Source organism: Taudactylus pleione, unplaced genomic scaffold, assembly GCF_031769625.1.
Source record: "Taudactylus pleione unplaced genomic scaffold, aTauple2 ptg000114l, whole genome shotgun sequence".
Lineage (NCBI taxonomy): Eukaryota > Metazoa > Chordata > Amphibia > Anura > Myobatrachidae > Taudactylus > Taudactylus pleione.
The window spans coordinates 28,012,578-28,040,006 of record NW_028284516.1 but is presented as its reverse complement, the minus strand read 5'-3'; the positions used below and the strand labels follow the sequence as shown (position 1 = coordinate 28,040,006).

The following is a 27,429-nucleotide window of genomic DNA, read 5'->3' as shown; positions in this document are numbered from 1 at the left end:
GGAGTGTCATAAAATTGATTTACAGCCAAATGTAAATGAGCCCCAAAGAAGATAGTAAAATCTACAGGTTGATGAAAACACACTGATGATTTTCATAAAATGCATGTAGCCATAGGGATCATTGTGCCCTATAACCAGTGCAGGGAAATTATACTAATGATCCCATTTACATTTTTATAACTCTGTTTTCTTTTTTATATAACAGCTACATAATAGGGGTAAGGCAGTAGTTCCCAAACTTTTTTGAATCACGGCACCCCAGTGTATCAGCATTGTTTTCACAGCACCCCTAAGCCGAATGTTTTTTATTGAGAAATTTAGAAAAAATTTAGTGAAGTGGTAAAATGAAGTATGTTGTGGTTACTTATATGGTGGTGGACAGGTTTGCGCCTTCTATTTGTCGACATATTTTCATTACATTTACCATAAATAATTTGATTTGGTGCTGGACCACCAATCTGAGGCACCCCTGCAAGTATCTCGAGACACCCCAGGGTGTTGCGGCGCACAGTTTGGGAACCACTGGGGTAAGGTGTAATCAAGGAGATTGCTAGACTAATCAGGGAGTCAGGGAGATTGCTACTATTTCAAGGAGTCTCCCTGACAATCAGGGAGAGTTGGCAAGTATGAGACCTATTCACGGGGCTATATGTGACCCAGACAGCGTCAGATAGAACCAAACTCACGTGATATTTTATTTGAAATCTGAGTGATATTGTGCACAAGGCAAGTTGTGGAAACATAGGTTTGGGGAAAAGTGTTTTTCTTTGCTGTCATTTTTTTTGGACAATTGTATAAAAGTTGCTGTGAGATAATCATCACCACAGTTAAGTATTCTAATTAAAAACACAACTCACTGTATTCTGTTTTCTTTTTTAATTTGTAGTGACTGTAACAGCAACAGGAACTCTATTGCATCGTTTACTAGTGTCTGCAGCAGCCAGTGTAGTTCATACCTGCACAGCGATGACATGGATTCTGGTAAGATCATAATCTAATTTTTATGTAAAAAAAAAAACATGTAATAGACTACACTCACTCCAGTTAATCAGAAGATTGTGCTTTCTGACATTTTGTAACAAAATTATTTTTTTATTATATGCAAATAAATATATCTGTCTGTAAAAGGGCTGTTCACCCTTCCAGTTTTTCATTTCACAAACTCCTTATCGGTGGGAATAGCAGAAGTATCAATAAACAGCCCAAGAAGCAGAATATTATAATTGCCATGTCTATCAAATCAAGCAACTTAGCTCCCATGAATGTTAATGGTGACAATTGTCTCTTCTACTAGTTTAATAAAGAAGTTAAATATTATAGCAGCCCAAGGTAGACATGCTATTTAAGAAGTATACATGAAACTTTTATCTCTTCAATATTTTTTTAAAAGACAATTTACAATATCAACAGTTGTGTGTACAAAATGCTAATTTGGGGCCTGATTCAAATTTGGGAAGAGAGTAAAACCCCATATACACCGGACGATTCATTTGATATGAACGATAACGATATCTTTGAACGATATATTATTCAAATTGTCCAGTGTGTAGGCACTTACCGACGAACGATGTGCGCTCCCGTGGGTCGTTAACGATATCTCTAGTCGTTTGTACATGCAGCCCAATCTGGGGATACCGTTAGCTATGCCATTCTGCCGAATGTTGCTCCCCCCCTCACCGTCGTTCGTTGTTGACGACATCGGCAAGTGTGTATGCACTTACCGATGTCTGCACCCCCGTCGGACCCGCCACATCTGACATCGCTGGGTACACACATCGTCTAGTGTGTACCCAGCTCTAGCTAGAGCAAGTAACTGTGCATCTTGGTAAAACCATGCTGCACTGCAGGTGGGGCAGATTTAAAATGTGCATAGAAATTTAGATTTGGGAGCGGTGTGTCCAAACTGAAATCTAAATTGCAGTGTAATAATAAAACTTTCCAGCATTGTGGGCTACATGCAAAAGAAGCCAGTATTTACCCCATATGCAAAAAATTTTTTTTTATGTATTTGTACCCCTAGCATTGCAACTTGGTATGTCCAGATACAGTTACTCACTCTATCTTAAGGTGCCCATACATCTGAAAGGTATTTCCGCAATCCTGCGATGCGATCGGAAATGCCGATCTGCCTTAAATGTCGGCGATTTGACAATCTCGATCAAACTTTGATCGCGATCGTCAAATCGGCAAAATCCAACATCTTGGATTTCTGCGATCCGGCGATGCCGGGTTGCAGCATCGCGGGATCGCGGCGGATTGGGGCCCATTACTCTATTCCCAAATCTGAATCAGGCCATTGGTCTCCACTCAGTCCATCCAGCACTTCCTTCCCCCTGCACAGCACAGTTGTCAGTTCTCTGGAAAAATAGAGTAATGCAGAGAGAATTTAAGTTTAAGCAGCAATCCAATAGAATATTTTATTTTTGTTAAATAGGAGAATATTGTATTTTCATTAAACAGCAAGTAAAGGTGCTTTTTATATAATTTTTTAGCTGCCCTCCCCCACATCATTTTCTCTTTTTCAAAATCTCTCTGGAGGGACGATCAGTAAGGCTGCCAGACACACACACGCACACACACACACATCTCAGAATAAAATGCTATGGCAAAAATAGACATATTTGTGACTAATTTTGTTATGTTCATCTTTATATAAAAGAAATATAATAATTAAATGCTATGGCATTGGTGGAAGAGGAGGGGATGGATGTTACAGTGCAGACGTAGCTCAGAGAGGTGTTCCAAGATCTTTCTGCTCACTATGTCATGACATATGATTCTGTTGTCATGGTAGGCAGATAAAACTGTCGAAACTGTGCAGAAAAAAAAATAAAACATTATTAGCAGCCTGAATAAACAAATTAAGGAAAATGGTAATTACAATGCTTTTCCTTATTGCCTGCCACATTCATTTATGTTAAAAACATAAACACACCTATATTTTTTCAGGGGAACTGCTGCTTATTAGGTAATGATAGATACAGAGTTCTTTCTAGCAGCTACTTCAAATGGATTAGCATGTGAGAGTTGTTGCTAGGTTCAACTTTGTCTCCAACATCACTTCCCTCCTGCCCATCACTGTTCTCAGTGGTTTTTACTATTGCAGAGCACTGGAAGGGAGATGTGCCTCTCCATTATCCTGTCTCCCATGCAGTTCTGATAAATGACTAGTATGAGTTAGTTGATTCTGGGCTGAGCTGTGTCTCCCTAGCTCCACCTTGTTCCTGCCATTCTCAGTGTTCTTTACTGATCCAGAGCACTGGGAGAGTTATCGCACAGGAGAGGAGGCGGTATTAGAATGACACAGAAATCCTGAGCAGCAACTAAAAGTGATTAACATCTCACAGTGGTTGCTGCTGGGCAGTACAGCGGTCTTCTACTGTACCTCACTTCTCAGTGACCTAAACCCATTTACTGTCACTGACCGCTGAACCCATAGACCTCTATGGCCATCGAGGAATTAGGCAATTTATAAAAGCTGGAGAGGCTTCCCTGGATCCCTGCTGGGTAAAACAACTTTGCTCATGCACAGATATCTGCATACATACTCAATGTTAGCCGGTTACAGGCAGCGTTAGAGAACAAGAACAGAAGAGGACAAGAAGAGGACAAGAAAATAGCGCTGATGAGCCCCTGGAAGTTAAGTGTTGATGGAAACTGTCAGTACTCATATATGGATCACTGCAAGAAGCAGAGCTACGAAAGGAATAATACTGACAGTTGCTGCCCATATTGTTCAGTAGTGAGCTTGCTACATTGTCCCCAGGAGAGGTCAGGTGCAGGAGGAGAATAGGCACTGGAGAGGCAGAACATGGCCACATTTTGCAATGTGCATACTAACTAACAGGGACAGGTGGGGATGGGAATATTTATTTTTTAAACTGTTTAAAATAATAAACATTCCTGCCAAATTGATGACAGGTCTCCAGTAAAATAATTTTTTAAAGCTAGAATATAATTCAAACATACTGCATTGGGTTGATTCAATCAACTCACCCCAGCAAATCCGGGCGAGTAAGCAGGGCCGAAACTAGGATATCTGTCACCCGGTGCAAGGCAGCAATTTTGTGCTCCCTCCCTTCCCATACCCGGATTTTGTCCTTACTCCTCCATAAGGCAGTGCACTACTCAAACGTCCCTGGTATTTACACATTATGCCACACATTGTAATGCCTATTACCAAAGTGCCACTTACATATTTGCCCGAGACCATTTTATGCCCCACAGTAAGGCTTCTAGTTACTTTAAAATTACCTGCTCGTTGTCAGGGGTTTTATGCTCGTTGCCAGTTAGTTCCATGCTCGTTGCCTGGGGATTTCATGCTCGTTGCCAGGGGGTTTCATGCTCGTTGCTATGGGGTTTATGCTCGTTGCTATGGGGTTTATGCTCATTGCCAGGGGTTACATGCTCGTTGCCATGGGGATACATGCTTGTTACCATGGGGTTTATGCTCGTTGCCTGGGGGTTTCACGTGAGAAGATGCAGCTTTCAGCATCTTCTCCCGGTACTTACGCTGGCCTAACAAACACTAGAGGTCCAGTAGGACCTGTAGTGTCTGTCTCCTCCTTGGCAGCGGCCATTCTTTGTTTGCAGCCTAATAGGGTTGAGTACAAAAATCAGTGCGTACAGGACGAGATTGGGCAGTAAGGGGGCAAGTTCGGCTGCTGTTGCCGGCATTTCTAAGCTATTGTAATGACAACTCACCCCCATCATGTGTAATTACATTGAGAACATGATGCACATATTATTGCTTACAATACTTTTATACCATAGGTGATGAACTGCCTTTAAGTGTGCGAATATCTCATGAAAAACAGGACAAGCTGCACAGCTGTTTGGAGCATCTATTCAGCCAGGTGGGTAATCTCATCTGTAGTATATAAAAAATACTACATGAGATTCATCACTGTAATCAGAGGTGATTTTCAGCAGGGGTATTAAGATTTACTAAAATGGTCAAAAATATTATCCAAAACCAAGTTTTATGCATAATTATTTGTAAAAACCCCAAGTTTGATACCATACTGTATGAGAAATTCTCTCCTGACTATGGGCCTGATTTAGAGACTGTTGGTAGTGAAGTCGCACTTACACATGCTTTGCAATAGCGCTCGGGGGAATATGCAAATGCTCTTATCAGCTTTCCCTTTGTGCTTTACATTGCGATGGATTGTACGCACATACACACTAGCAAAACATCACTCATCTTCATAAATATTGCCATTGCATCCATCTCTGAATCAGACCCTATTTTGTTACACAGTATAGTACTTTTACGTAGGGCTTATTTATCAAGCTGATTTTTCATAAAATGATGCAGATACTGGAGGTTCTTAAAAGGTTTGAAATGACACTCTGATTTTTGCACTTTTTATTAATGTGGAAAAGTCTTTCCAGCATTTTGGGGGTACAGAAACAGATCTGTAAAGTGAATTTCAGTGTTTTAATACCATTTTCTATAAATTTGGAAAGAAAACGCATTTTAGATCCCATCTGTGAGTTCTAAAACCGTTCTCCCATCAATACAACACTTCTATGTACCTGTCCCTCATCATTTAACCCATTAGTGAGCTTCTCTGAAAAATTCACCTGAAAAAATACGTCTTTATTGGCCAAATTATACTATGTAAACCCCGTAAGTGCTTGATTATTCATTGGGATGGGTGTACCAGAGGTTCTGCACTATGGGGGTTATTCAGACCCGCTCGCGAGCGCAGGACGCTCGCAAGCGGGTCAATGTTCCCCCACTGCGAATGCGCACGACGGAGGGAGCTCCGTCGTGCGCATGCGCGAGACCCGGTGAGCGACGGGCTCTCCATCACTCCGGGTCTCGCACCAAAGGGGGGTGCTGTCGATGTTGATTGACAGCACGCCCCCTTTGGTGGGCATGCCGGGGGCGTGCCTGCCAGACGGAGGCGTTCCCATGGGAACGCCTACCGTCTGAAGCCGCCCCCCCAGTGGGAGTGATTTTGGCTCTGATAGAGCCAAAATCACTCCAGGGCTTGCGGCAGCGAGACCCTGCCGCAGGGTCTCCGTCGCAAGCCCGATGGTCGCGATGGTCAAGACCATCACGACCATCATCATGGACGCTCGCATATGCTGTGGGTGGTCGCCCACAGCTATGCGAGCGGCCAGGAGGCCGCTCCATTTTCATGGAGGAGGGCACTGATTCAGAGCAAGCGCTCTGGTAAGAGCGTTCGGCTCTGAATCAGGCCCTATGTCCTGACACTTTTACCTTAAAATAAAGATTTTCACTATCTTTTCACCTTTCAAGTTTGGAATTGAATTACAAAGGCAAGTTCACCATGAAAACAGCTCACAGGATCCCACCTAATTGTATAAACACCACAGAATGTAATGTATGTGTTTTATTTCCAATACAATTGCTAAATGTTATTATCCAGGTATCTTAGATTTCTAAAATGATAACCTGCACCCTTAAGAACAGTGCAAATAGACTTAAAGTACAAAATAAAATATTCATAATTCTGGTTCTGCATACTGAGGCATTCATGATATGTTGTATTGTGCTAGGTTGAGTCAATTACTAACCTTCTGAGGGGACCAGCTGTTGCGAGAGCATTCGAGCAGACAAAATACTTTACACCTGGTCGGAGTCTTCAAGGTACTGACAGTTGCATACAATATATCTTCTTCTATACTGTAAAGGCAGCAATCCAGAATCCATACCTTGCAACCTTCTCATGTTGTCCCTATTTGTCATCTGATGTATAAAATCAGCAACTGGCTCCAATGTTTATTCTGACTTCCATGTAACATTATTCACTATCTGTAATTTTGTAACAACAAGAAGAAGTGTTACCTGGGCAAAGATGGCTGTATTTTATGTTCAGGACAACAGGCTGTTAATTTGTGTGTCTGTACACAATCAGGTATTCCATTTTATACAGATGCCCCTCTGGCCAATATTTATGGAACATCTGACCTAAATGTAACATCTATTTCTTTTGGGTGCTGTTTTAAAGGCCACACTTAAAAGTGCAGTGTCTAATTGACCCAAATTTAAATAATTATTTTCTATGAGTAGTATGGAAAGGTTAAACTTTTGTCGCTCTAATGTTTTTTAAATGTAGATGCTACCAAAATTGTGCATAAGTGATTCTGAATTTGTAAAAACGCACTTATTCAAAATTTGGCCTTTCTGTAGGAATTGCAACAGGAACCAGTGAATTAAATTTTTTTTACTGATTACGTATATTTTTGTCAGGATTAGTGTTAGAAATCTACATAACGTTCTAAAAAAAATCTTTAAAAAGCTTCATAGTAAAAGTTTCCTTCCAGAAGACACTGGGACACTGTTCCCCTCACCCAGCGTGTTTGATAGAGAAAATACAAACATGCAAACATAAAAATGTGTGCATCAGTGAGCGCTCAATCATATGTAATATAATAATCTGTCTATGTATATATGTAAATGTATATATACATATGGCAGTAGACCTCTGCTCTATATATGAGAAAGTGTTTGATAGAGCGCAGATTCCATAACATTAACCTTAAGACTTATTTTACTGTATCTATGGCGTGATACAAAGCTTGATCCTGCATCTTTTATATCAGACACTGTGAGTTGAACTACAGTCATGTCAGTCTGTTCATATATAATGTAGCCCATCTGCACATTAATGCTTCCTTAGTCTAGCTGCAAATTGTTTTGTTCATGCAACAATATGTATACCAGAAAGATACTATCAATTATCCTTGAAGTCTGGATTAGCTACAATGCATTGCCCAGTGCTATTAAATTATAGCCCATGGCAGCCCGCAGGCTGCATTTCATGCAGATTTCTGTCCACCTCCCTCTGGGGCTCGAACAAAAATCTGCATAAAGTTGGGAGTTCTGCCCTTTTTGTAGCCTCCGCAAATGCTTTAAACCAAAGCTCTGAGTACTTACTCAGGAATCCATGGGTTAACACAGATTTACCGCATGAGGAAAGGGGCTTCTAATTGAATAGCTCTGGACATTAAAGCTTGATGCTACAACCATTTTCCTAATATAGTGAGAATAATTTAATTCTGCCCTAAGGATGTTTATATACAGTAGTTGAAACACCAGCGGCAGTTTGCAATAAATGTAGCTAGTGGTTTCCTGTATCATAATACTGGGTATTGTGATAAAGGAGAACTAGGGGCCTGATTTAGCTTTGGCAATAGTGAGATTAAGCACTTAACTGATCATCTTGGTGAAACCATGCTGCACTGCAGGTGGGGCAGATTTAAAATGTGCAGAGAGATTTAGATTTGGGAGGGAGGTGTCCAAACTGACATCTAAATTGCAGTGTAATAATATAGCTGTGCAGTATTTGTGGGCTGCATGCAAAAGCAGCCAGTATTTACACTACATGCAAAAAAATGTATGTATTTACACCCCTTGCATTGCAATATGATTTGACTAGGTACACAGTTAAGTGCTAATTCTCACTCTATTCCCAAAGCTGAATCAGGCCTAGGTGATTAGTAAAGTTATATAACAGAGCTTGGTGAGGTGGATTTCCATGCTATGGTGTCATATATGCTAGTCATGCTTTTGATTGTAATATAAATAAATGTAATTAAACTGGCAGCTAAAAGAACATGTGTATAACCTCACGCCGTGAAGCTACTGACTGAAGAAGATGAATATACATAACATAGTGAAAATATCTATGTCCAGATGTGAGTTCTAGAAACTGTCACTTTTTCTGTTCCATGTTTTTTGTAGAATTTCAACAGGAAATGGAGCTTAAATTAAGTTGTCCAAAGCGGTTACGACTTCATATTAAGCAGGACCCTTGGAATCTTCCCAGTAGTGTCCGCATTCTTGCGCAGAACATTAAAAAGTTTGTAGAAGGTGAGTTATAAATATCCAAATACTGACTAGTTCATCTGTAACCTAAAATATTACTGGAAAATACTGTACCAGGGTTTATTATCCTGAGCCTACTCTGCACTCTATCCATTGTATTCTCCTTTTATCACTGATTTGTACCTGCCGTCTTGTCTGCTCCTCTAGTCTATCCTTTGTCTCTCTACTCTTCCCCTCTTCCTATAGGCCTAATATGTGTCTATTATATAACCTGTTTATCAGCTGTTGTGTTTGTCTTTCCCACTCTTGTCCCCACATGTTTTGTTTGTCTATCGCATTAAACACATTTTATACTCTATCTCTACCTATTTAATGTTGTATATTTAGCTGACAGCATAATATCAACATGTTCTGAATGTCAACAGAATGTCTTCATTCACCTAACTGCAGCCTAACCTTGCTGTTATCCTAACCCTAATCACAGCCTAACTCTAATAACAGCCTAACCCTAGTGTTATTGTAACACTAATCACAGCCTAACTCTAATAACAGCCTAACCCTAGTGTTATCCTAACCCTAATCACAGCCTAACTCTAATAACAGCCTAACCCTAGTGTTATCCTAACCCTAATCACAGCCTAACTCTAATAACAGCCTAACCCTAGTGTTATCCTAACCCTAATCACAGCCTAACTCTAACAGCTTAACCCTAGTGTTATCCTAACCCTAATAACAGCCTAACTCTAATAACAGCCTAACCCTAATGTTATCCTAACCCTAATCACAGCCTAACTCTAATAACAGCCTAACCCTAATGTTATCCTAACTCTAATAACAGCCTAACCCTAATGTTATCCTAACCCTAATAACAGCCTAACTCTAATAACCGCCTAACCTTACTGTTATCCTAACCCTAATCACAGCCTAACCCTAGTGTTATCCTAACCCTAATAACAGCCTAACTCTAATAACAGCCTAACCTTACTGTTATCCTAACCCTAATCACAGTCTAACTCTAATAACAGCCTAAGCCTAATGTTATCCTAACCCTAATGTTATCCTAACCCTAATGGTAGCCTAACCTTACTGTTATCCTAACCCTAATCACAGCCTAACCCTAGTGTTATCCTAACCCTAATAACAGCCTAACTCTAATAACAGCCTAACCTTACTGTTATCCTAACCCTGATCACAGCCTAACTCTAATAAAAGCCTAACCCTAATGTTATCCTAACCCTAATAACAGCCTAACTCTAATAACAGCCTAACCCTAATGTTATCCTAACTCTAGTTACAGCCTAACCCTAATGTTATCCTAACCCTAATAACAGCCTAACTCTAATAACAACCTAACCCTAATGTTATCCTAACCCTAATAACAGCCTAACTCTAATAACAGCCTAACCCTAATGTTATCCTAACCCTAATAACAGCCTAACTCTAATAACAGCCTAACCCTAATGTTATCCTAACCCTAATAACAGCCTAACCCTAATGTTATCCTAACCCTAATAACAGCCTAACTCTAATAACAGCCTAACCCTAATGTTATCCTAACTCTACTAACAGCCTAACCCTAATGTTATTCTAACCCTAATACCAGCCTAACTCTAATAACAGCCTAACCTTACTGTTATCCTAACCCTAATAACAGCCTAACTCTAATAACAGCCTAACCTTACTGTTATCCTAACCCTGATCACAGCCTAACTCTAATAAAAGCCTAACCCTAATGTTATCCTAACCCTAATCACAGCCTAACTCTAATAACAGCCTAACCCTAATGTTATCCTAACTCTAGTTACAGCCTAACCCTAATGTTATCCTAACCCTAATAACAGCCTAACTCTAATAACAACCTAACCCTAATGTTATCCTAACCCTAATAACAGCCTAACTCTAATAACAGCCTAACCCTAATGTTATCCTAACCCTAATAACAGCCTAACTCTAATAACAGCCTAACCCTAATGTTATCCTAACCCTAATAACAGCCTAACCCTAATGTTATCCTAACCCTAATAACAGCCTAACTCTAATAACAGCCTAACCCTAATGTTATCCTAACTCTACTAACAGCCTAACCCTAATGTTATTCTAACCCTAATACCAGCCTAACTCTAATAACAGCCTAACCTTACTGTTATCCTAACCCTAATAACAGCCTAACTCTAATAACAGCCTAACCTTACTGTTATCCTAACCCTGATCACAGCCTAACTCTAATAAAAGCCTAACCCTAATGTTATCCTAACCCTAATAACAGCCTAACTCTAATAACAGCCTAACCCTAATGTTATCCTAACTCTAGTTACAGCCTAACCCTAATGTTATCCTAACCCTAATAACAGCCTAACTCTAATAACAACCTAACCCTAATGTTATCCTAACCCTAATAACAGCCTAACTCTAATAACAGCCTAACCCTAATGTTATCCTAACCCTAATAACAGCCTAACTCTAATAACAGCCTAACCCTAATGTTATCCTAACCCTAATAACAGCCTAACCCTAATGTTATCCTAACCCTAATAACAGCCTAACTCTAATAACAGCCTAACCCTAATGTTATCCTAACTCTACTAACAGCCTAACCCTAATGTTATTCTAACCCTAATACCAGCCTAACTCTAATAACAGCCTAACCTTACTGTTATCCTAACCCTAATCACAGCCTAACTCTAATAACAGCCTAACCCTAATGTTATCCTAACCCTAATAACAGCCTAATTCTAATAACAGCCTAACCCTAATGTTATCCTAACCCTAATAACAGCCTAACTCTAATAACAGCCTAACCCTAATGTTATCCTAACTCTAATAACAGCCTAACCCTAATGTTATTCTAACCCTAATACCAGCCTAACTCTAATAACAGCCTAACCTTACTGTTATCCTAACCCTAATCACAGCCTAACTCTAATAACAGCCTAACCCTAATGTTATCCTAACCCTAATCACAGCCTAACTCTAATAACAGCCTAACCCTAATGTTATCCTAACTCTAATAACAGCCTAACCCTAATGTTATCCTAACCCTAATAACAGCCTAATTCTAATAACAGCCTAACCCTAATGTTATCCTAACCCTAATACCAGCCTAACTCTAATGTTATTCTAACCCTAATACCAGCCTAACTCTAATAACAGCCTAACCTTACTGTTATCCTAACCCTAATCACAGCCTAACTCTAATAACAGCCTAACCCTAATGTTATCCTAACCCTAATAACAGCCTAATTCTAATAACAGCCTAACCCTAATGTTATCCTAACCCTAATAACAGCCTAACTCTAATAACAGCCTAACCCTAATGTTATCCTAACTCTAATAACAGCCTAACCCTAATGTTATTCTAACCCTAATACCAGCCTAACTCTAATAACAGCCTAACCTTACTGTTATCCTAACCCTAATCACAGCCTAACTCTAATAACAGCCTAACCCTAATGTTATCCTAACCCTAATCACAGCCTAACTCTAATAACAGCCTAACCCTAATGTTATCCTAACTCTAATAACAGCCTAACCCTAATGTTATCCTAACCTTAATCACAGCCTAACTCTAATAACAGCCTAACCCTAATGTTATCCTAACCCTAATCACAGCCTACCTCTAATAACAGCCTAACCCTAATGTTATCCTAACCCTAACCTAAAAATCAGGTGTCTACATTGTGTCTGACATTATGTCAGTGTTTAGATTTTGAATGTCGATGTGTTCATTGTCGACATTCAGAACATGTAAACCTTATGCTGCTGACATTCTGAATATCATCAAACTGATGCATTCTGTACCTCTGCTCATTGATTACAAGAATTCATATGGATTTTATCCCTGTTACAATAAGATGCAGGCGTGTGAGACCACATGAGATCCCAAGCCGGTCACCAATGTGAAATATGTGACTGTTGATGAAAACGTCTGCATGCAGTTACAGTGAGCTGTGCAAACATCCAACCATCTATATCTTCTGGATAAACCACCCCTTACTAATGGTTGACAATATAGTACTGGCATGATATCAGTTACCTGTGAATTAGTTGATGGATTGACATTTGAAGGTGATAGCCAATTCTCCTAGTTAATTTATTTTTGTATGAATAAGGACTTCCACTGGAAAATTGGTTGAGTTACTTGTTTTATACACTACAGACATGTGTGACCAAATGCCATGTGTCAAAGCATGATATAATCTGTGCATTGATAATAAGCAATAGTCAAGTAGTGTGTCCTCTGACAGGTTTTTTATATATTGATTGATGTTGGAGGCAGTTATGTCTTATCAGAGTTTCAGATATAGGTGCATATCCCCTTTGAGTAGCTAACTAGGTGATCTTTAGAGTGACCCATATTTTTCATCTAATCAAATAGAGGAGTCCAGATTGGACAGACCAAGATCATGAATAATTTTGTCCCCATTTTTTTATTCTGGCACTATTAAAGGGACCCATCTCTACCCTATCTCGCCTCTCACGCTATCCCGCCCCATCCACCTCTCTGACTGCTGCTCCAGCCCACCCCCACTCTGTCCCATCCTCTCTCTGCTGTATAAACGTACCCCTTCCTGACACAGTGGTCCTCCAGATAAGGTCTGTCCCATCGATGACTGCAGTGGGGGGCTTTTGGAGGGGCAACGCGTGCCCTGGCTCCTACTGCACATGTATGTGTGGAAATGGGACAGACTTTAAGAGATTATTATATAGATCTTGGGAGATATGCAGAAGGTACATGATTATCATCATATGATGTCATCCAGAAGACACCATCGTCCACAGACATGTCCTAAACATACCATTGTCCACAGACCTTCTCTTAGGTCATTACGGCAGAGAAGATCTTCACCATGAAATATATCTAGGATTAGTTATGCATGTAATATATTGCACTAAAATGAAAGAGTCTTACAGGGAAATTTTGCAATCTCAAAAGCCACCAATTGCTCCATGTGTAAAGTTATAATGGCAGAGTTGCTAAATGACATACAGTAAGGTCAGCATTTGTGGGATGGATTGAAGGGCATCATGTTTTTCTGTTCAAATTTTAACAGCATAATTAGGATTCGTTCTGAGTGCTCATTGCAATGAACTACAGAAAATCTGCTTGATTTCAAAAACAATGTTTCATTGTGGTAAGCGGAATGTATCCACATAACACTGTAGAGTAATTCCAAGAAGGGTGCAGTGTCAGCACTTACTGTAATGCATTTTGATGGCAAGGGAATGATTCTCCCGAAGATTTATGAGTATGTTTATTTTACTGAAATCCAGAGGAGATTAAACAGCAGTTATCTACTTTCAGGAGTATAATTTAGCTCTGCAAGACTTATTTTCCATAGCTCAAGATCTTCTGTTTGATTGAAATGCCCTAAACCATCAAAAAGTTTCTTCTGATTAGACTATAACAGAGAAACATCTCACTGATCCTGTCACATAAATGTAATGTAAGATAAAATGAACAAACTGCAACTACAAAAAATGTAGCAAAGTTTTAAAATATTGCTGAATTTTTGTAGATGATATCGGAAAAACATCTTAAAATATAATCAGCCTTCTTTTACTAGGGCTATCTAATGCTGCTCATCCAGTATAAGTAAAGGTTACTGTAGGGTCCATCAGACACAGATAGGGACTAATATAATCAACCCGGGAACTGTGGCCTGTCTGAAGGTCCAGGAAATAGAGCTGAGCAAATTAGGGCTTGGAAACAGGAGGAAAAAGTAATATTATCAAGGTGACAAGCAGAGGTCTGGGTATGGAAAGGGAAGACAGGTTGGCCAGGCTGGCAAATGTTCAGGCAATAGAGTTCCTACTGCATTATATCAATGGCAGTAACAGGAACCAATTTGAAATTTCTTTGATACAAATTAGTCATATCTGTTGAGCCGGGTATACACTAGACGACCTGTGTACTTGGCCGATGGCAGATGTGATGGATGACATATCTTGCTGTCCGTATACATCACACAATTTGGTGAATTACTGCATGATATGTCGTTCCACCGCCACATCCAAATGCATGGGATTGTCAGTCACATCTTCAGATTGAGCAGAATGTACAGCAATTCTGAAGATGTGACCAACAACCCAGCGGAAGCGCGCATAGTGCATACACATTGGGCGATTTGAATGATTATTGTTCCAATCCATTGGAAAATGACAAATCGTTTAAAATCTGTCTAGTGTCTACCCAGCTTCAGGCATGACCTTACCTTCATGAATTCATGTTGATCACTTGCTACCAAATTATTTTACTTCCCTTAGAATCCCTTCATATTATTTATTGGAAAGGTGATTTGGACGTCTATAATTTTCTTATTCTGATATTGCTTTTTTGTGACACTAAAATACTTATAAGGGAGTCCATAGATATAAGATATAGTGGCGTGGATGCCATGCTTGCCTAGGTCTGGCAAACACTTTAAGCAAAGATATCTTATTGGCAGGGACACACACAAAGTACTTGGCTTAGGCCACTTACAATAGATAAACTTATTCTGGCACTAAGTGACAGACAATCTTCAAATTTGTTGGTTGGGCCACTAACAAAAAGTAACATGGCCCTTGTAATATTGTTGCATTCTACTATATAAGCAGGGTTTATTTTCATTGTACTGTTTGCCTCCGTAATATGTTTGCAAAGTTATTGGGACACTATTAATTGAGACCACATTTGCATTTATGAAATGCTTTCTTGACTGTAGTTCTTATAATGAAAAATATTATATTATCATTGGTCAACTCTTATAAACTCTCCTCTTAAAAGAGTTCTACAAAACATGCTGTGTTTTTATAATGTTATATTTTATTTTTTGGAACTGTACAATTAAAGTTAATTTTGTCCAGTTGAGATTTATGAAATAAAACGTTTTAAAGTTGGGACTAGCAAGTAGATACAATATGCTTTACAAATTATGTTCTCATTAGGGTTAATTACAAGAGCATATTCTTTCTTTACTTCACTGTGTCCTGGGCGGAGAGCAGACAGAGGAAACATCAGTGTTCTCCTAATCCCCTTGACTGTCATTGGGCACTGACATCTGTACTCTTCTGGCCAATTATAGGATCTCTAATCATACAAATGGGCAAAATAAAGTGGCACTATGGGACTATAAAAATCAATTATTAGCCCCCGAATGAAACAGTATTACTGTATTGTAAATGTTGCATTATATTGAATGGAAAGAGCTGAGGATTAGTGCACATGTAGTTTTGATAAGTCAGTGGGATGGCCGCACACAATGGGATCTTCATATGAAGAGATGCAGACACTCAACAACAACATGACAAAATACGTACACAAGAACAGTACAATTACATTGTGACATCTTTATTGAATATGGCTAGACCACAATTCATTGTTTTTGGTACAGTAAGTATTTTTCAACATAAGAATAACATTACTGTGAATTTAGATGGTTCGGTTGCTGGGTTCCAGACTATAGATAGACAGTAAAAAGGTAGACAGTGTCTAGATAGAAACCAGATGTTAGACAGACTTAGGTCAACTGGGACAAAAGGTCGACACACTAACGGCTGACATGTAAGAAGGTTGACATGGAAGTGGTCGATACAAAAATTGACGACACATGGGTTTTTTGTTTTTCTTTTAGGATTAGACTTAGGCACTTACCGGAGGGTTAGGCACTTGCCCCAACGGTTAGGCTTAGGCTCTTACCCCAACGGTTAGGGTTAGGCACCAGGAGGGAGGGTTAGGTACCAAGGGGAGGGTTAGGGTGAAGATTAGAAAAAAAACATGTCAACCATTTTCATGTTGCCCTTTTGACAATGTCGACCATTTGTACATGTCGACCTTCTCACGTGTCGACCTTTTGTCCCAGTCAATCTATTGACTGTCTACCATCTGGTGTCTATCTAGACCCTGTCGACCTTTTTACTGTCTATCTGTTAATCCACACCCAATAAAACTATAGGACATTAATGAAGGCCGAGCCTAACACTGTTCTTGGAAATTAACATAGAGACTTCAGTGGTGCAGAAGTCACTGCTCTGCAATATGCTGTAGATGGATGTTGTCAAGTTTTGAGCTTATACATGTATACATACAGAGGTGTCCACATACATCTATCCTCCGTGCGCTACTAGTCGCGCTACACATAACACGGGAGCTTCATGTGCCTGGAAGAGGTGAGGGTCTTTTCGTGCAACGTTTTACCTTCAAATGCGTCTTACTCACACAGTGATGTGAATATGTAACACAAGCAGCTTCTGCTGATTAAAATATATGCAGCATATTCTGTGATCGACTGCGGTGTATCTGCATGCGCAATGCTACATTACAGTGTTACAGCATTTCGCATGCACATATACCCGCAGTCGCTCACAGAATATGCTGCATATCATTTTAATCAGCAGAAGCTGATTGTGCTACCTATTCACAACATTGTGCGAATAATATGCATTTGAAGGTAAAAAGTCACACGAAAAGACGCTCAGTGCTACCGAGTCACGCAATGGCATGGCACGACTAGAAGGGCTGTTTAACGCGCAAGGAGGCTAGATGTATGAGGACACATCTGTAGTACTATTCACATAGTACTATTGGGCATACAAGTTTGCCTATTTCCCTATAATTACCTACTCTTTTGGAATGTCCTGTAGACTCTGCCAGGCTGCCGTGAGAGTAGGTCTTCCCTTGGATACTATTCACAGCATTGCACATCGAGGGGGGCACACCCAATTATGTTAATTTGGCACTAAACCCCTTTTACTTTGTCATCTAACCAAAGATTCTCAATGTTACACATTGGATATTGCCAACTTCTGTGGAGAAATATCAGCATTTCTCATGTATCTAAACAGTTGTCATCTCTTTGTTTTAGAGGTGGAAGTGCGGATTCTTTTGGCTCTGCTTGAATATACAGGTAAATATCTGAGTTGCTCTCATAATTGCATTGTAACATAGCTTAGACAAGTTCTGTAGTTCAGGTATGTGAAATCATCATCATCATCTACCTAGTGGCCCATATTAAGTCATGTAGTCAGGATATACTGTGTATTATTTTATGACATAAATAAGCTTGATTGAGCCTACCTTGTAGTAACATTTTAAAGTATACCTTTTAATATTGTGAACTGCTCAAGGGATATAGATGAATTCAGAAAAGTAGGGTAATATGTAATTATGGAATGTTAATCATCAAAAAACTGCTTTGAAGGAAAAAACCCTGATATTAAGGGTGACCTCTTGGGGGTTTCAGAATATACCTTCAAGCAGTTTTCCAGATGTCTTATGACATGAACTGTGGTAATTTCTGAATCATTTTTGAAATACCTGTTTCAATTTAGTAAAACAATATCAATATATTTTCCTTTATGCAGTCTGATTACATTGTCTATCTATAGTACCAAGACCTCACATATTCCACAGCTCACATATTCCACTGCCCACATATTCCACTGCCCACATATTCCACTGCCCACATATTCCACTGCCGACATATTCCACTGCCCACATATTTTACTGCCCACATATTTTACTGCCCACATATTTTACTGCCCACATATTCCACTGTCCACATATTCCACTGCCCACATATTCCATTGCCCCCATATTCCACTGCCCACATATTCCCCGCCTCCCATATTCCACAGCTCACATAATTCACTGCCCACATATTCCACTGCCCACATATTCCCCGCCTCCCATATTCCACACCTCATATAATCCACTGCCCACACATTCCACTGCCCACATATTCCACTGACCACATATTCCACAGCTCACATATTCCATAGCTCGCATATTCCCCGCCTCCCATATTCCACAGCTCACATATTCCACTGCCCACATATTCCCCGCCTCCCATATTCCACAGCTCACATATTCCACTGCCCACATATTCACTGCCTCCCATATTCCCCGCCTCCCATATGCCATAGCTTGCATTTTCCACTGCCCACATATTCAACAGCTCACATTTTCCACAGCCCAGATATTCAACTGCTTCCATATTCCAGTGCCTACATATTTTGCAGCTCTCATATTTCACCACTTATACAGTATATTCCATGGCCACAAATTACACTGGCCACATATGCCACAGCTCGTATATATTTCACCAATGACATATTCCACGGTCAACAAACTCAGTAGAGTAACATACTATGTAAGAAGGCAGGGCCGAAACTAGGATTTTTGTCACCCGAGGCAAGGCCATAATTTGGTGCCCCCCCCAAAAAAAATACAACATAGAGGACGAAAAGGGTGTGTGGTTTTGTGGCACAATAATGCCGCTTATAACACATTATGCCACACATTAATGACCCTTATAACACATTCTGTCACAGTAATGCCCCTTACAACACATTATGCCACACAGTAATGTCCTTTATAACACATTATGCCATAGTAATGTCCCTTACAACACATTATGCAACACAGTAATGCCCCTTACAACACATTCTGCCACAGTAATGCCCCTTACAACACATTATGCCACAGTAATGCCCCTTATACATTAAGTCACAGTAATGCCCCTTATTCATTATGCCACAGTAATGCCCCTTATACATTATGCCACAGTAATGCCCCATATACATTATGCCACAGTAATGCCCCATATACATTATGCCACAGTAATGCCCCTTACACATTATGCCACAGTAAGGCCCCCTTTATATTAAGCCACAGTAGGGCACCATCTCCCTTCTCTTACCTGCCAGGGCCGTATGGTGGGTGAGCTTGGGGTGGCGCGGGACAGGGCTGCCACACACTGGGGAACTGTCACCACTGCTGCCACTCACGAACCAATTGTAGCTGATTGGTTGACGGTCCGCGAGCACTGATTGGCTTGCAACTGGCACCACATTAGACTGACAGTGTCTCTGTGCCCCTCAAGGCCGGGATGCGGCTCCAAATCCACAAGAGCAGCAACCCAGTCTCCCGGCAGCCTCTCCCCGGCACCAGTATCACGTGCCCCTTAAACCCCCCCCCCTAGTTGCGGCCCTGAAGAAGGATATGGGTTCTTGCTCATTGAAGACACCAATGTAAAGGAAATTATCCTGTGATGTCACACTTTATTCAGCAAGAAAGCAAATATATTATAAAATTATACTTTTACTTTAAAGTATTGCTTGTGTAAGAGTACTTTGCAATCTGCAGCAGTTTGCATCCTTTCCTTCATATCTGGGGAACATTATATTTAAAGGATGTGTTTATTCATTCACAAATGTTTTTCTCGTATGTTTCTTCAGATAGTGAAATACAGCTGAGACGAGATATGGTGTTTTGCCAGAGCTTAGTGGCAACTGTCTGCGCCTTCTCTGAGCAGTTACTGGCTGCATTGAATCAGATGTATGACAGCAACAGAGAGTATGAAACCGAAACACGAGAAGCCAGCAATAGATGGTTGGAGCAGATTGCTAGCGCTGGCGTTCTCTTCCACTTCCAGTCTCTTCTCTCACCAAATCTGGTAATGAACATGTCTTATGTCTTATGCAGTACATTCCTATTATTTCTCCACTCTTCCCTCTACTGCAGAGTACAGAAGAGACAGTAAAATGATTTGTCAAAGAAAAACTGCACACAGCAGCCGTCCTGAAGGGTTCTGTAGCTACTCTTACTGTTTGGCCTGCTTCTCTGACATTACACTTAGGGCTTCATTCAGAGGTGGCCGTACGGTCTACGACCACAAGGCCGCCCCGATGTTTGTCCAGTGCGCATGCGCACGAGGGAGCCGGCCCCTTCGTGCGCATGCGTGAGACCCGCTACGACCGACAGCGCCGGTCGTAGCGTGTCTCTTTCCAAAGGGGGCGAGCTGTCGATGTTGATTGACAGCTCGCCCCGTTTGGAAGGCGGGCCAAGGGGGTGGGAGCCCAAACGGAGGCGTTCCCATGGGAACACCTGCCGTTTGGGGGAGGACCCACTGACATCACTAGTGATCACTAGTGATGTCAGCGGAGAGCTTCCGGCTCTGACAGAGCCAGAAGCTCTCCGGGGCTTAGGACAAGTGAGACCCTACCCTAGGGTCTCGTCGTAAGCCCCGATGGTCGCGATGGTCTATGACCATTGCGACCATCACCCTAGCAGTCGTTAGAGCTGTAGGTGTAAACCCACAGCTTAACGACCGAAACAGAGGCGGCCGGTCAGAATGCAAGTGGCCGCCCAGTTTCTGAGCGACCACTTGCATCCTCCGACCGCCTCTGAATGAGGGCCTTAGCTACAAAAATGTTTATTTAGCATAGTAACTGTAGCATAAGGCTGGTTTTGATATTGTGTTCACTTACTGTATGAATGTTGTAACTTCTGCCAACAGTATATTTTCTACAATATATTTAGAAATTTCCACCTGGCAGCATTGGGTTATTTTGATCACTATGGGGCCTAGTATGGGGACAGAATTCATCATGCTCCGAAAAATACTGTACTTTCGGAGCTTGACTGCGGGAGCAATCGCCATCTTCAGATGTGTATCGCAACCCACCGCCCCTGTCCGACTCCTTCCGCCGGAAGTCGGGGCTCTTGTGCGCAGGCGTGACCTGTGTGTCATGCATGCGCACTTGTCTCACTGCTCCGAAAGGAGCAGTAAAACAATTCAGGGAGACAGCTGATTTTCAGCTGTCTCTACGCCAGAGCAATGCTGAATTGCTCCGGCGCTCGCGGCAAGATGGAATGTTAATTATGGGGGTCCGTTAGGATCCCGATAATTAACATAATGAGTAGACCCCTATATGTACTGCACTGTTTGAAGTCAATTATAGTTTACACAAACTGGGGTACAATGGGAATAAAATCAATTTATCGTGTTAAAATAGGTTGGCCACTTATGAACAACTATTCTTTAATTTTAAGTTTCTCTGCAATTTCTCACCCAGGAGTAGATGTACTAAGCCTTGGAAAGAGATAAAGAGGAGAGAGATAAAGTACCTGCCAATCAGCTCCTAACTGACATTAATCAAAGTGCCTGTAAAGTGACAGTTAGGAGCTGATTGGTTGGCACTTTATCTCTCTCCACTATCAAACAGTCCATAGCTCTACAAAGGAGTGGTACTGTATAAAAGAGTTATTTAAATACTGCCAATATTTTACCAAGTCTGCCCAGGAGATGCCAGAGGGGGGAGGCCCAGGTGGGAGATGTGGAGGGTGTTGTGAGGTGAATTTCACTATCACCACCTTCCCCCTGCTGTACAGTGATAGGATTTGTGTAATTGTGCAGTAGAGGGAATGTGATGATGCGATTCACTAAAAATCACGTAATTGTTACTGCCTCCTCTCACCCTGCCACACATTCACATGAGGAAGCCTGGCTTACTGCCTTCTCTCACCCTGCCACACATTCACATGAGGAAGCCTGGCTTACTGCCTTCTCTCACCCTGCCACACATTCACATGAGGAGCCTGGCTTACTGCCTCCTCTCACCCTGCCAAACATTCACATGAGGAAGCCTGGCTTACTGCCTCCTCTCACCCTGCCAAACATTCACATGAGGAAGCCTGGCTTACTGCCTCCTCTCACCCTGCCAAACATTCACATGAGGAAGCCTGGCTTACTGCCTCCTCTCACCCTGCCAAACATTCACATGAGGAAGCCTGGCTTACTGCCTCCTCTCACCCTGCCACACATTCACATGAGGAAGCCTGGCTTACTGCCTCCACTCACCCTGCCAAACATTCACATGAGGAGCCTGGCTTACTCCCTTCTCTCACCCTGCCACACATTCACATGAGGAAGTCTGGCTTACTGCCTTCTCTCACCCTGCCAAACATTCACATGAGGAAGCCTGGCTTACTGCCTTCTCTCACCCTGCCAAACATTCACATGAGGAAGCCTGGCTTACTGTCTTCTCTCACCCTGCCACACATTCACATGAGGAAGCCTGGCTTACTGCCTCCTCTCACACTGCCCTACATTCACATGAGGAGCCTGGCTTACTGCCTCCACTCACCCTGCCACACATTTACATGAGGAAGTCTGGCTTACTGCCTCCTCTCACCCTGCCACACATTCACATGAGGAAGCCTGGCTTACTGCCTCCACTCACCCTGCCAAACATTCACATGAGGAGCCTGGCTTACTGCCTTCTCTCACCCTGCCACACATTCACATGAGGAAGTCTGGCTTACTGCCTTCTCTCACCCTGCCAAACATTCACATGAGGAAGCCTGGCTTACTGCCTTCTCTCACCCTGCCAAACATTCACATGAGGAAGCCTGGCTTACTGTCTTCTCTCACCCTGCCACACATTCACATGAGGAAGCCTGGCTTACTGCCTTCTCTCACCCTGCCACACATTCACATGAGGAGCCTGGCTTCCTGCCTTCTCTCACCCTGCCACACATTCACATGAGGAAGCCTGGCTTACTGCCTCCTCTCACCCTGCCACACATTCACATGAGGAAGCCTGGCTTACTGCCTCCTCTCACCCTGCCCTACATTCACATGAGGAAGCCTGGCTTACTGTCTTCTCTCACCCTGTCACACATTCACATGAGGAAGCCTGGCTTACTGCCTCCACTCACCCTGCCACACATTAACATGAGGAAGCCTGGCTTACTGCCTTCTCTCACCCTGCCACACATTCACATGAGGAAGCCTGGCGTACTGCCTTCTCTAACCCTGCCACACATTCACATGAGGAAGCCTGGCTTACTGCCTTCTCTCACACTGCCCTACATTCACATGAGGAAGCCTGGCTTACTGTCTTCTCTCACCCTGCCAAACATTCACATGAGGAAGCCTGGCTTAATGCCTTCTCTCACCCTGCCCTACATTCACATGAGGAAGCCTGGCTTACTGCCTCCTCTCATCCTGCCACACATTCACATGAGGAGCCTGGCTTACTGTCTTCTCTCACCCTGCCACACATTCACATGAGGAAGCCTGGCTTACTGCCTCCTCTCACACTGCCACACATTCACATGAGGAAGCCTGGCTTACTGCCTCCTCTCACCCTGCCACACATTCACATGAGGAAGCCTGGCTTACTGCCTCCTCTCACCCTGCCACACATTCACATGAGGAGCCTGGCTTACTGCCTCCTCTCACCCTGCCACACATTCACATGAGGAGCCTGGCTTACTGTCTTCTCTCACCCTGCCACACATTCACATGAGGAAGCCTGGCTTACTGCCTCCTCTCACACTGCCACACATTCACATGAGGAAGCCTGGCTTACTGCCTCCTCTCACCCTGCCCTACATTCACATGAGGAAGCCTGGCTTACTGCCTTGTCTCACCCTACCACACATTCACATGAGGAGCCTGGCTTACTGTCTTCTCTCACACAGCCACACATTCACATGAGGAAGCCTGGCTTACTGCCTCCTCTCACACTACCACACATTCACATGAGGAAGCCTGGCTTACTGCCTTCTCTCACCCTGCCCTACATTCACATGAGGAAGCCTGGCTTACTGCCTCCTCTCACCCTGACCTACATTCACATGAGGAAGCCTGGCTTACTGCCTCCACTCACCCTGCCAAACATTCACATGAGGAGCCTGGCTTACTGCCTTCTCTCATCCTGCCACACATTCACATGAGGAAGCCTGGCTTACTGCCTTCTCTCACCCTGCCACACATTCACATGAGGAAGCCTGGCTTACTGCCTTCTCTCACCCTGCCACACATTCACATGAGGAAGCCTGGCTTACTGCCTTCTCTCACACTGCCCTACATTCACATGAGGAAGCCTGGCTTACTGTCTTCTGTCACCCTGCCACACATTCACATGAGGAAGCCTGGCTTACTGCCTTCTCTCACCCTGCCCTACATTCACATGAGGAAGCCTGGCTTACTGCCTTCTCTCACCCTGCCACACATTCACATGAGGAGCCTGGCTTACTGCCTTCTCTCACCCTGCCACACATTCACATGAGGAAGTCTGGCTTACTGCCTTCTCTCACCCTGCCAAACATTCACATGAGGAAGCCTGGCTTACTGCCTTCTCTCACCCTGCCAAACATTCACATGAGGAAGCCTGGCTTACTGTCTTCTCTCACCCTGCCACACATTCACATGAGGAAGCCTGGCTTACTGCCTCCTCTCACACTGTGCTACATTCACATGAGGAGCCTGGCTTACTGCCTCCACTCACCCTGCCACACATTCACATGAGGAAGCCTGGCTTACTGCCTCCTCTCACCCTGCCACACATTCACATGAGGAAGCCTGGCTTACTGCCTCCACTAACCCTGCCATACATTCACATGAGGAGCCTGGCTTACTGCCTTCTCTCACCCTGCCACACATTCACATGAGGAAGTCTGGCTTACTGCCTTCTCTCACCCTGCCAAACATTCACATGAGGAAGCCTGGCTTACTGCCTTCTCTCACCCTGCCAAACATTCACATGAGGAAGCCTGGCTTACTGTCTTCTCTCACCCTGCCACACATTCACATGAGGAAGCCTGGCTTACTGCCTCCTCTCACACTGCCCTACATTCACATGAGGAAGCCTGGCTTACTGCCTTCTCTCACCCTGCCACACATTCACATGAGGAAGCCTGGCTTACTGCGTTCTCTCACCCTGCCACACATTCACATGAGGAAGCCTGGCTTACTGCCTTCTCTCACACTGCCCTACATTCACATGAGGAAGCCTGGCTTACTGTCTTCTGTCACCCTGCCACACATTCACATGAGGAAGCCTGGCTTACTGCCTTCTCTCACCCTGCCCTACATTCACATGAGGAAGACTGGCTTACTGCCTTCTCTCACCCTGCCACACATTCACATGAGGAGCCTGGCTTACTGCCTTCTCTCACCCTGCCACACATTCACATGAGGAAGTCTGGCTTACTGTCTTCTCTCACCCTGCCACACATTCACATGAGGAAGCCTGGCTTACTGCCTTCTCTCACCCTGCCCTACATTCACATGAGGAAGCCTGGCTTACTGTCTTCTCTCACCCTGCCAAACATTCACATGAGGAGCCTGGCTTACTGCCTTCTCTCACCCTGCCACACATTCACATGAGGAAGTCTGGCTTACTGCCTTCTCTCACCCTGCCAAACATTCACATGAGGAAGCCTGGCTTACTGCCTTCTCTCACCCTGCCAAACATTCACATGAGGAAGCCTGGCTTACTGTCTTCTCTCACCCTGCCACACATTCACATGAGGAAGCCTGGCTTACTGTCTTCTCTCACCCTGCCACACATTCACATGAGGAAGCCTGGCTTACTGCCTCCTCTCACACTGCCACACATTCACATGAGGAAGCCTGGCTTACTGCCTTCTCTCACCCTGCCACACATTCACATGAGGAAGCCTGGCTTACTGCCTTCTCTCACCCTGCCACACATTCACATGAGGAAGCCTGGCTTACTGCCTTCTCTCACACTGCCCTACATTCACATGAGGAAGCCTGGCTTACTGTCTTCTGTCACCCTGCCACACATTCACATGAGGAAGCCTGGCTTACTGCCTTCTCTCACCCTGCCCTACATTCACATGAGGAAGCCTGGCTTACTGCCTTCTCTCACCCTGCCACACATTCACATGAGGAGCCTGGCTTACTGCCTTCTCTCACCCTGCCACACATTCACATGAGGAAGTCTGGCTTACTGTCTTCTCTCATCCTGCCACACATTCACATGAGGAAGCCTGGCTTACTGCCTTCTCTCACCCTGCCCTACATTCACATGAGGAAGCCTGGCTTACTGTCTTCTCTCACCCCGCCACACATTCACATGAGGAAGTCTGGCTTACTGTCTTCTCTCACCATGCCCTACATTCACATGAGGAAGCCTGGCTTACTGCCTTCTCTCACCTTGCCCTACATTCACATGAGGAAGCCTGGCTTACTGCCTTCTTTCACCCTGCCACACATTCACATGAGGAAGCCTGGCTTACTGCCTTCTCTCACCCTGCCACACATTCACATGAGGAAGCCTGGCTTAATGCCTTCTCTCACCCTGCCAAACATTCACATGAGGAAGCCTGGCTTACTGCCTCCTCTCATCCTGCCACACATTCACATGAGGAGCCTGGCTTACTGTCTTCTCTCACCCTGCCACACATTCACATGAGGAAGCCTGGCTTACTGCCTCCTCTTACACTGCCACACATTCACATGAGGAAGCCTGGCTTACTGCCTCCTCTCACCCTGCCACACATTCACATGAGGAAGCCTGGCTTACTGCCTCCTCTCACACTGCCACACATTCACATGAGGAGCCTGGCTTACTGCCTCCTCTCACCCTGCCACACATTCACATGAGGAAGTCTGGCTTACTGTCTTCTCTCACCCTGCCGCACATTCACATGAGGAAGCCTGGCTTACTGCCTCCTCTCACACTGCCACACATTCACATGAGGAAGCCTGGCTTACTGCCTCCTCTCACCCTGCCCTACATTCACATGAGGAAGCCTGGCTTACTGCCTTGTCTCACCCTACCACACATTCACATGAGGAGCCTGGCTTACTGTCTTCTCTCACACAGCCACACATTCACATGAGGAAGCCTGGCTTACTGCCTCCTCTCACACTACCACACATTCACATAAGGAAGCCTGGCTTACTGCCTTCTCTCACCCTGTCCTACATTCACATGAGGAAGCCTGGCTTACTGCCTCCTCTCACCCTGACCTACATTCACATGAGGAAGCCTGGCTTACTGCCTCCACTCACCCTGCCAAACATTCACATGAGGAGCCT

The 27,429-nt window shown here is 43.3% G+C and overlaps 1 protein-coding gene across 1 annotated transcript in view; it reads left to right on the top strand.

Moving 5' to 3' along the window:
- The window catches only part of PREX2 (phosphatidylinositol-3,4,5-trisphosphate dependent Rac exchange factor 2), a 435,974-nt gene that overhangs the window by 270,485 nt on the left and 138,060 nt on the right, over window positions 1-27,429 (top strand). The window contains exons 27-32 of the mRNA XM_088471582.1: window positions 887-981; window positions 4,774-4,856; window positions 6,535-6,625; window positions 8,723-8,851; window positions 17,650-17,691; window positions 20,024-20,241. Coding sequence (XP_088327708.1) covers window positions 887-981; window positions 4,774-4,856; window positions 6,535-6,625; window positions 8,723-8,851; window positions 17,650-17,691; window positions 20,024-20,241 — 658 coding nt within the window. The remainder of the gene's footprint in view (window positions 1-886; window positions 982-4,773; window positions 4,857-6,534; window positions 6,626-8,722; window positions 8,852-17,649; window positions 17,692-20,023; window positions 20,242-27,429) is intronic.